The 12,111-nt window shown below is 36.4% G+C and overlaps 1 protein-coding gene across 3 annotated transcripts in view; it reads right to left on the bottom strand.

Moving 5' to 3' along the window:
- Nucleotides 1-12,111, bottom strand: part of TBC1D5 (TBC1 domain family member 5) — a 187,496-nt gene that overhangs the window by 113,022 nt on the left and 62,363 nt on the right. For all 3 annotated transcript variants that reach the window (XM_074150326.1, XM_074150323.1, XM_074150324.1), the window contains one exon: nucleotides 7,933-8,105. In XM_074150326.1, coding sequence (XP_074006427.1) covers nucleotides 7,933-8,105 — 173 coding nt within the window. The remainder of the gene's footprint in view (nucleotides 1-7,932; nucleotides 8,106-12,111) is intronic.

The raw sequence follows: 12,111 nt of genomic DNA, 5'->3' as shown, positions 1-12,111 counted from the left end.
GGTAGCTGTAGTGGAAACAAGCAGCAGACTGACTTAACTATCTGGTGAACTATTACTTTTGTGGGGAGAAAAAGCAAAAAGGAAGCATTCTTGCCAATGCTGATGCTATACTGCCTTTCATTTTCCAGATTAACTGCATTCCACTGGGCAACCAGATGCCTCTAGAGAAAATGCAGACTGGCCATATTCCTACAGAATTACTATTCACTAATTTTCAACAACATTTTCATTAGGGATGAATTGTGGTTTCAGGATAATTTTTTGCTAAAACTAAGGACTCAGATGAAAATGACCCCGAAGAGCTAGATGATTAAGATGTCCTCCTTGGCCGAGGGAGACTCAGACTGAAGACTGTGTTATCCCTGAGGTTGTTGACCCACCCCTTAAGGCAGTTCACTAACTATTGTTTTTTTCTCAAAGGCAATTCCCCACCATTCTTCTCCCCATCCATGAAAATCCAAAACGGCCTAGTTTGTTCTGACATGGAATAACATCGAAATACTGAAAACGTTGATTTTTTAATGAAATCTAACTCCTCCGCTTCCAACAGGCCTACATAGTGCATTGAAATATGTCACGCTCATTTGTTTAAAGATTTAAAACAAAATTCTGTCATCTGCACTACCCACTTGATCCCAGTTGTGTTTCAAGTTGACAGTATAACTTTAAATTTTACAATTTAGACACTAAATTGTGTTTACTATCTCTTGCCATTGCTCTTGTTGAGGCTCCTCCTTGTATTCCAGCAGAGGCTCTTCTCTGGGTGACTCTTTTTTATGTGCATTGGGATGATGCAGAAGAATCAAAAGATTCTCAGGGCAACCTTACATTTCTTTTAGTCTTCAGACTGTCTTTGGGTATTGGCTTCTATCTTAAGGACTCGTGACAGGATGATCTTTCCCGGCTGGATCGTGCATATGGTTCTCTTCATTACTTTATTATCATCTCTAAAGATATGTCTTTGCAGGAAAATAAAGGGTGTGCTAGTTGCACGCCCGTACTAACTTGATTCAGATAGACCAGGTAAGAGTATGCAGTAAGGATGAAGCACTGGTTAACCAAAACATGAATTATCCACAGGCCTGGATTCTATGGCATATGCTTTGGTTGCTAGCAAGTGCTTAAGTCCAAAGTGCTGTATTTTGCGTACTAACATCATGTTAACACGGGCATGTTAGCAGAGTTTTATTTTTTAGGCATACGCTGAGATAATTGCCTTCTGCAACAGTTACCTGACCTGACTATTGCCTTTTCTGTACCAATTTCCAACATGAGTTTTCTAGACTAAATTCTGTGTTATTGAAAGAAACAAAATGATGCACTAAATTAAACAGTACTTGTTAACCTGACCAGTTGATGTGATTTAAGTATGAAGAAAGCAAAGGAGAAGTAAATACTTGATATATGGCACCTTAAATTCCTTACTAGAGTAGAACTTCTCCATTTGTAGTTCAGCTTTTATAGTCAATAACTGTTGACTACAAAAGTAAAATAAAAAGGACAAGAACAGCCTTTCAAACACCTGTATATATTCCTACTAAATTCATCACAGGTTTCAGATGACGTTTTTTCTATTCAAATCCACTGGTCTCTAAGCCTACTTATGTTTAATGCCACCAGATGTTTTGGTTTTTTTAAGGGTATGTGACAAAAGTCAAAATGGAAGCTTTCTTGCTTGTTTCTTTCCCAGGTAAAGATAATTCCCTGTACTTCATATGGAAAGCACATCACCTGCATCAAGGAGCAACATAATGACAAATCTGCATTCCATCCTCACAGCCATCCAGTAGTACTCATTATCATCTCAACACATAATTATGCAGCAGGAGAGTAAAACTCAGATGAACACTTTTGACACCTCAACCAATCCTTCGTTCTGTTTATAGAGTGGGCTTTTACATTATGTACATGTTAAAATCTTAAGTCTAAGGTAAGACTAAAATACTATTTGTGACAGACGGGAAAAAGGATAAAATGGAAAGTTCATCATACTGTAATTTCCAACCTAATATACAACAAGAAATGGCACAACATGAAATACACATTTTTTTTCAGTCAATGAACCAGAACACCTTTTGGAGAAACTTAACAATGAGCAACAGATATCCATCATTTAAGAACACGAAAGGGTGAGTAGCCTCACTTCAAAACAGAAGAAAAGCAGCTTCTAGAGTTAAGTAGGATTTGCTTGCTGCCTTAAAGTAAGATACCTACTCTGATGCTTCAAGATTTGTCCAAATTTATTTGCACAGAGCAAATCCTTTCAGTCAGTAAACCATCACATTACAACTAGTATGTCAACAGCAGGTGAGGCAATCCCTCTCTCCATCAAAATATATTGTAGCTTTCTAAATTAGCTTCAAGATGTTTTTTCGCCTGTCACCTAACTTTGAACTTACAGGTTTCTTTTTACAATACTTTTTTTCACTATGCGAGATAGAATTCATAGTAAAGTCCTCAGATGTCCGAGTCAGCCCCCAAAAACTTTATCTAAAAATCCAGCACCGTATCTCTTCTCAATTTGTGGGATCAACAGTGGATGGTAACCTTTCTTAGAAAGGCCTTTTCATCTGGCATTAAATACTTAACAAGCCCTTTACTGGCAGATAAGCAAGGGTTTATATTCCATTAAAATCTGCTTTATATGTAATGCTTTGTTTAAGTCAAACAGAAAATAATTACCAGAAATCAACACCAATACCAGTTACTAAGTTCAGGATTAATTTGGTCCTGGACATTCAAATGAGAATTATTACTTTGTTCAGAAAGACTTTGTATTTGCTTATTCTTAGCCATTGCTAAATACTCATTTATTTTAATACCAAGGCCAGATTTTGTTGGTTCCCCTACTACATGCATTATAGCTCAAAGTTGCTTTCATTGTAATTGCTGTCCAATTAATTGATGACACTGGATTAAAAACTACAGAGGAACGGTAATTGGTTTGGACCATGTCATATATTATCTCTCTCATTTTTTTGGTGAAGTGTGAGAATCCAAAATAAACCCAGGCATTCTGAATGATCTGTAAAGTTCTCCTTAGCAAGGCTGATCTTTGATTTACTTTTTCTGGAGATCATGACGATTTCTTATTCTGATGACTTGTGGGAAATTTTATTTTTTTTCTGGACACAATGAATATGATTTATGTTCCTTTACTGCACAGGTAAAATCCTTTAAATTCTCCCTCTAGAGACTAATATGGTTACTGAAAAGAATACTGCCTGGTACCATAATGGCATGGGAGAGAAACTAAAACAGGTGGATGCCCCACAGCAGTGCTCATAGCAAAGCAAGTAAGAATAGTAATAGTGGAGCAGCACATCTGCTGTTGACTTTGCTGTAACATAACCTTTCTAAATCTATCTTCAAATCTACGCCCGTGCCTAGTTACCCTGTAACTTAGTTTGCATCCTTCGTTCCTGGGTTTTTTTTTCTTTTTTTTTTTTCTTTGCTTCATGAGATAGTCTTCTTCCTGAACTACAATTGTGGTATCAGCCTAAAGGGCTGAAACTGCACCTCGAACTGCAGTAGTCAGTATGTCTACCTGATTGATCATCATAAAGCAGAGTGGCAGCGGGAGGCAAAGTCATTGGCACTGAATGTTCTAAGAAGGCCTTTTTTGTACTGAGATTAAGCTATCATGAAATATTCAAGCTCACTTCTGCATGCACTTTATTGTCTGTTGGATATGTGCTTAGAAAGAGTTTGCTTAACCAATATAATACTGCCATCAGTGTTATGATGCAGAAGCCAGTGAGTTTATGCCAACAGTTAATTTTTGTTCTTAAATAAAGCTTTTTACACTTATGCCTTGTCATTACCTTTGGGTACATTATTTCTATACAACCGTATCATATATATTTACATGATCTGGCTGTACTTCTTGCATGCAGTTATGTGAGGACTTCATTTGATGCAATATAATTCACTTTGAAACCCTCAGTACATAAAATAAAGTAGTAATAATGATATTATGTGGAACTTTTCCGATTGATTCATCTTTTCAATGAAATGTAAAAGAAGTCCTCTACTACAAATTACTATAAATGGAAGAAAATGTCCTAAAATACAGATATTTGAAAGCTTTCCTCAAACATTGTCCTTTCTCAAGCTGAGAGCACAACCTGCTTAATTGGCCACTGCAAACGCTGGCCACTGCAGAAATTGCAAAATGGTTTTGCAATAATTATTTTGTACTTTAACATGAATTAGATGTAAGGGTCAAAGAAATTAACACTAGAACACCATTTAATCTAGGACATTAATCATTGTTAACTCATCTCATTTTACAATTAAACTGAATATTCAATCTGTCAACCCTTCAGAGTACCCAATCTTTTTGTTCAATCTTAGCATTTTTTTGTTTTTATTTAGAAAAAGTTTATTATCAGGAAGCACGTCACTGAACTGTTAATGTAATCAATTCCATTTTATTTTCAGACCATTCTTGTGCTTTACTTTACAAAGTACAAAATTAGATCTGATTAGATAATTATTATAGTTTGGTTAGACTGTATGCAACCTGTGGTGCTACCAGGAATGTGAAACAACGTTATCCTGCAAAACATTATCTTAGGTCTGAAAACAAGCTAGAGACATGGCAAATAAAGAAGACTGAAGAATGATAAGGCACAAAGCCTTTATCTCTGTATTGCTGGTTCCATTTCAGCTGATATTAATAGCAACTGAATAATTATCAGAGGGATGGATATGCAGCGGCTGACTGCAAGTGAATGAATGTACAGTCTCACAAAATTGCCAGCTACAGAAATTCCTGTGCTAAGGCTGCTACTGTGTATGACACCAACTTGATGACCAGAGCACAGACGTATGGCATAGCCAGGACCCTAGTATTCCTTGCTATACCTAAGAGGGTTCTCCTCCTGATCAGCAATGAAATGAGATAGCCAGGTAATGCGAAGTCTGCATACTGATGCCCTCCAGAAAACAAAGAAATCTACTCCCTTGAGCTAAAACTTCACAAAATGTAAACCACCTGAAGAAAAGATTTCTTCCAAACTGGCAGCACCTCCCAGCATGCAACCTGGCATACCAGGCTGAGGCTGATGACACCATGTTTGCAGAAGACTAACTGATGAAGAGGAAACAAAGATTTCTCACATTGATATGATAAATACTATAATGAGTATACTTTTCCACAAAAGCAGTACACAACCTTTGCACTAATGGACAGCAACCCAACTTAATGAGTCGTACCACACGTACTGAAATGCCTTTTAAAGTTGGTCTTGTAAGCAGGTAAGTATAATTTCAACAAATGCGTAACCACATTTTATCTTAAAGGACAGTTTCTGAACATGGAAACGTACGGCAGACTAGGGTACCTGACCACCCAGCAGAGCAAGTCTCCCTAGTATTTGAAAAATAAAAGGACTATTTGTTAACATCAAAGGTTGAAATCAACTGTATGAAAATACAAAGAGTAAGTAAGAATTGTTTCTACCTTGCCCCAGAAGATTATAGAAGGATGCAAAGTATAAAGTACTACATTTTTAAATAAGGAAATTGTATAAGTTGTTCAGGCTAGGGGAGACTGCCACTAAATACAAGCCTTCTGTGTTGATACTTTTCATGAGGAATGCCACAATATCTTTTGAGGGAAGTTCCCAGTCTCCCTTCTACCATTTGTAGATTTTTTGAGTGATATCAAGGCTGACAGATGAATATTTATTGTTGGCAAATCCAACAAACTTCAGCAAAACAATAAACTTCAACAAAAAGCTCACATGAATTCTGCACTTGGGTTAGGTTTAGCAATTATTAATAACCTATTAAGTTTAAGAAATGCTGTTTCTAGTTCAAGAAATGCTAAATACAGGAAAAGATCCAGCATCTGAGACTGTCAGCTGGCTCACTACTAGAAATTACTATTCTGAAGATTTCAGACATCATTAAAGGTGAGAATAATACAACACAGTCATGTTCCTTTCCCTTTCTTTTTCTTCTGTCCTCTATATTAAATCAGAAATCAGAGAAGGATATGACCTCACAAGCAACCTACTTTTCTCTTCTGCCAATGCAGCCTCATTCTCTGTGATACTACCCATTTCTGAGAGCTTTTCAAAGCCTGTCTTTAACATATTCTGATGGCTTTTCCTTTGTTAATTTTGATATATTATTTTACAGTCTAACAGCTCCCTGTTAGTAAGGTTTTCCTGATAGTCAGCCTGAAGCTCTCTCTCATAATTCATTCCCTTAACTGTAAACTTCTTTATTCAGATTCAGTTCTATTTATGCCACACCAGACTGCACTGTTCTTCTGTTATTATAATGTTATGTTTTGAGCTAAAGTCTAATTTTTTCTTTCAATTATTTCTTTTACTGAAAGGCAAAATCTTATACTGAATACCTATAGTACAAATTATTTTTGCCCTAAAATATCTGTTCGCAAATTTCTGAGGTTTATAGTATTTTATTTTCTCTGTGTTTTCATAAGGCTTCATAAAAAAGAAACACTGTCTTTTCATTTTTCTTGATATTTATAATGCCTACTTATTCATTACCACCCCCGAAGTTTATTAGGGATGCCCACTTTCTCTTCCAGACGAGTGAAGATATTAAGAAAATACACAACTACACAACTCTACACTATGTAAAAAATAAACTAATAGGACAATCTGTCCTATTCATAGTTTTAATACTTTGACTTTACTTGCGTTATTCTTCCTCTCCCTGTAACTCATTCCTATTTAAATAAGTTTTGTAGAATTACATACATCTTCCTAATATATGTTATTTGTAAGTCTGGGACTACTACTTAGTCTTAGTTCAACTCTTCTCTTGAGGGTATACTATATCGCAGCATTTTTCCATTTTACTGTAACATCAAATTAGACTTTAATGTTAAGTATTGCAGTTATAGCCTGACATTTACACAGTCATCTTTTCCCTCCCCTACTACATTTTCTATTGAGTTGTTAAATGCAATTCACAATTACATTTGGAAATTCACACCTTTAAATGAAACTTTTTTTTTTTTTCATTTAAGGCAAAGCCAACCTTATTTTAAATCATTGCAAAAAGTAAAAAAAAATAAATTAAAGTGTCATTTTTCTGTCACTGCAACTGCACATATGGCTTGCCAACTCTTTAAGGAATGATCAAAATGAATCAAATGTCTAGAATTCGAGACAATGAAGAAAATATTCTTCCTCAAAACCACAGTTAATTCACAGTTATACTCAAGGTCCATCCAAGTTGCATGCTCTGTATTGTCCCAGACCGACTATAGCAGCCATAACTGGTTTGGATGCAACGCTGTGCAAACACGTGGACAAGGCCACATCCAAAGTCACACCTGGCCCAATAAAGCCCCCTGGAATGGGGCACACAATACACAACCAGCTGAATAGATCTGAGCCAGCTTAATGGAAAAGGGAGTACGTGGGCTGACTCCACATATAGACACTTTATTATCTCCATTCCTTAACTTTTAACATGCCCCACCACACCTGTATTGCCAGTATCCAAATCACCATTATTGCAATAGGGGGAAAGTTCACTGATGCTGAATTGGTCATAAAAATGAGTACATAAACCATTCAATGCTAATAATTTTCCCCTTCCTGCCCCTTCTTTGTGTCCTATTATCCCACTTCTTCTATCGGAAAACCACAGGTAGAATATGTACTTGATTCAGTACATACTTCATCACTGCATTGGTAGTCTTCGTCAAGTTCTCTAATATGTAGCTGAAAGGACTTTATCTGCATGGGGAATGCTACTGTCACAAATACAACAGGAGGGTGTCATTTACTGTAATGCCATCAACTGAATAAGTTCTAGAAGATAAGAAGTACTTCTTTTTAGCCCCATTCCTCTAATCCTAAACATAAAGAAAAAAATCTCCTAATATAATGAAATAAAAATACAAGGAATTAAATTAAATAATGCTTTGCAAACACTTACAGTCCATAAATCTGTGGAGCAATTTCCAGTCGGTTCAGATGCATGTACAGCTCAATATCGTGTTTCTTCAGCAGATGATCCTGAATTTGGTTTACCTTCGCTACAATAGCAATAGATGGGCCTAAGTCTTGTGGCCTTGCAAATGGCATAGGTGTAATCATCACATCTTTCTCCTGCAGGCACAGAAAACGGGGAAAAAAAGAACATCCCATGAAACCATACTGTCTAAAGGGATTGTCTGTAAGAGAATTGATTGGCTGTAATCATTGGCTTCAAAATGAACATAAAAATATTAATAACTCGTTTCTTTTCCAGCACTAGAGGAATCTCAAGTACCCACTTCTGTGAAAGTACTGTGGGATTCCCCGTCCCAGGTGTGCCAAGGTTCATCTCCTTGTTCTGCATGTCAATTCTTACGTACATGCTTTACTTTTTATGCTCTGACAGTGTTGACAGCTTTATTTCAGCGTTAATATCAGCAGTCTGTGTCAGTCCAGAGCGAAGTAGATGAATGGTAACTTATTAGAGAATATAAGCCCTCAGAGGACAATAGAATGCTTACCAAATAGGAAATAACATTATCAAACAATCCTTTCTAAACAGGCTTCCCTTGTTCAGGAAATGGGGTGACTGTACCTCAAAATCTACACAAATTTGATAAAGCATCAGAAAACTTTTAAAACAAAAAAGAACTAGAACAGTGAGATGAACCTGGTGGTTAGAAAGTAGGTTGGGTCTAAAGGTTGTGCAAACTGTGTCATGATCTAGAACATGACACACATCAAGTGAAAACAGAGGAAGGAAACTACTGAGTATTAGCATCCTTGAACCTGATACTGCTTTAAATTGGTTCTTCTTGCAAAAGAGTGAAGTGTTATTGAAAAAGAGACAGAATGCTAGAAAGAATGCAGCAAGTAATGAACCCCACTGAATAGGAAACATGTAAAAAGGAGGATGAGAAATAAAAAACAAGTCAAACCTATCAAGAGAAAACTTGGGGAAGGGAAACGGAGAATTAAGCTATCAGGAACAATGTTAAAGATATAAAAGAGGGAAAGTTGGAACAGTTAAGAAGAGAAGATTTTGGAATGACTTTGTTGCAATCTGTCATCATGGCTCTCTGACCCGAAAGCTCCACTTTAAAAAATAGTTATTGTTTTTCTACCCTTTCGCTCAGTATTTCGATACAGAAGCATTATCAAGGTCAAAGGGTTAAACTTTCAGAAGACTTCATTACAGCTTAAACTGCTGAAAGACAAATTCACTTGGTTCAATATTGTGAAGAGCACATTACTTTTAATATTCAATAACAAAGAAAGGAGGACTAAACTTCTTCACAGTTAGGAGAAATATCCTTTCCAAATGTGCTTCCATCTCCTTTTTAAATTATTATAAATTATTAACTTCTTCATTACCGAATCAGGCAGCCTTCTTTTTGCCCTGATTTTTGCTGCCCCATTGCATGGCTATTTCCTATTGTTGTTTCAGACCCATTTCATTATTTTCTTGGTCACGTGCTAAAATGCAAAATATTGAAAAAGTGTATCTACTACCTTGCAATCTAATAGAAAAACACTCTCAAAGTATGATATAACATTACCTTAATGCTAAATGCCAGTCTATAGTAATTTTTTTGCATAAACATAGAAATTTATCTTTGAAACTGATCATAAAAGTATATAACTGTAAGTATTCATGGACTGTGCATGTTCCACCAGTTGGCACGTCTGGGGTATGAACTTTATTATGGTTTATTCAAATTGAGTTTGACTTCAGCTCGACCACTGCATGCACTCATAACTCTGATGACTCAAAAGATCTGTACTTTTAAGCTTTTCTCAGTTATAGGCATAGATTGTACAGAAAACTCAACCTTAGAAGATTTCTACTTAGTTGAACTTGTAATATGAGAAGACTAGCTACTTACCCAGATTAGCCTTTACATCATTAGTTGTCTGTGGGTTTAAAGCCATCTTTACAAAATTAGAAGACAGACTCTTAAGCACTGGCTCAAATGCCAAAAGATTCTGAATATCAAAACTAATGCAAGCTTCCTCTTACAAAGGAGTGCCAAAACTGGAGAGTTATTTGTCACTTGCAGCATTTGTGCACCTAATGCAGCACTGACACATTGCTGACTGTCAGACTGACTGACTATCAACGTGGCTAAGTGCATCAAATAATATGTGCTGGCTTGCCATTTTTAAAAGCATGAGATAAATAAACGGTATCCATCAAAATGCAGTTCCTCAGCAACTCAGACATTAACCTCACTAACAGAAATCTTCAAAGCATTACAGAATTTGTGGGGAAAGCACTTGCAATCAATAATCAATGCCTTGACTGTCCATTCCTCCTGACCTGGTGCACTCCACCAAGCTCAGGGGATGACCAGAGTGCCTATGATATGTCTGTTGTCTCCTTTCACGCAATGTGATTGAGAAAATGACAATATATTTAGCCAGCTGAAATTTAGCAGCTCCAAAAAATCACATCAGCTGGTGTGAAAGAAACAGCCCAAACAGAAAGATGCTCAAATAAACTAATACTCCCAAGCTGCCAAAATGTTTAACTAGAAATGACTCACAGTGCCTGAAGCCAAGCGGACAACATGATACTGTGCCCCTGCCCGTATTCACTATATATTAAGTTGCCACAAGACAAAACACCCATTTTCATTTTGTGAGCTTTTAAGTCTCGGAAAAGATTTGAGTGCATGGCTTTAGTCATCTACTGCTAACATGAAACATAAATGATAAATCTCAAAGGAATGTGATTCACAGTAAAAAGACAAAAAGAGGGACGGCTCGGAGATGTGCTATACTGTTTACAGGACAGCATCAGGTTCACCTCTAAGAACAGTTTAAATATTGGTATAAGTGAAATGCAGCTGAAAAATTCTGATCAAGTATTAGGAACAGAACCACCAAATGCTGTCACAAAACATTACCTACCACAACACGCACTGGAATGGCTGGGAGTCGATACTAATACAATTTATATATTCACGCATTTCAGAAACAAATGGTACAGCAGTGAAGAGAGGCTAGGACATAGTACAAGTATAAACTGCGGACAGATTTCTCTCATTAACCACTAGGGAACGGAGTAGCTGGAGAAGCTCCTCTAATGGCAATTGGGAGTAATGGAACCAACTGTTAGAGGCTGTAAAATGTAACATGTCTCTCAGAGCGCGTGCTTTCATCGCTTCCTTTGTGAAGATTCAGACTTTATTATGTAGCCGACCCTCAAAGTCATGATTGTAAAAGGCATACATACAAGAAAGGATTATTAAAGATTATACATGTTTGCAAAGAACAAGAACAAACAACTAGATATTAATCCGTGCGCTTTGCATTGTTAATTTTTTATGCCACGAAAGGACTGGAAAGGGCAATGTAAACTTTCACCTTCTACCCAAACACTGCAAAACTGTAAGCAGACCTAGTTACTTCCCAGAATAAAATTTAACCTCAGACTTTACCACCTCTGTCACAGAAAATGGAACAAATACATTTGAATACTGAATTCTAAAAAGCTACACTCAGAGAAACACGTCTCACAGCTTTGTTGCTGGAATAAAAGTGACTATGTAATAAGTTCATAAAATTTGTATCTCATATACTTTATCCTTAGTTACTGAGAATTATGTAAAAACTCAAATCCAAATAGTAATTTATAACTGTAGATAGCTTAGGCCAAGATACCAGTGCTCCATTTCTAATAAAATATATACATATATACATTTAAACATTTAAAGAAAATAGAAACTTTTATGTGAGTCTTGGGTGAATGTCTTTTTCTTCAACAGACAGGCAAAACCTCCTCTCAAACTAGAACTCCCTAATTACAGTTTGCAAATATAGGTTTTGGTGCACACGTGTGGATATACAAACCCAACCAAATTCTTATTAATTTTTTGCTAACTCTCTATACTTACCCCAAGGTCTATATGAAAAATGCTGAAGTGAATTGAGCTGGAACTAAGTTTGGAGGACAACTCTTTTAGGATATAATACACTGATAGTCTTGGCAATACCTGTAATATGGCTATGTTACACTAGAGCCTTCTACGTACACTCCATCACACAAATAATTTTTCAGAATTAAACAAAAGAGAAATGCAACCAGAGAGACAGGAAAAAAAGTACTCAAAGGCAATCTTGAGCAACTGACTGG

Source organism: Numenius arquata, chromosome 7, assembly GCF_964106895.1.
Source record: "Numenius arquata chromosome 7, bNumArq3.hap1.1, whole genome shotgun sequence".
Taxonomy (NCBI): domain Eukaryota; kingdom Metazoa; phylum Chordata; class Aves; order Charadriiformes; family Scolopacidae; genus Numenius; species Numenius arquata.
The sequence above is the reverse complement of the archived record's forward strand: the minus strand, read 5'-3'. Positions and strand labels throughout refer to the sequence as shown.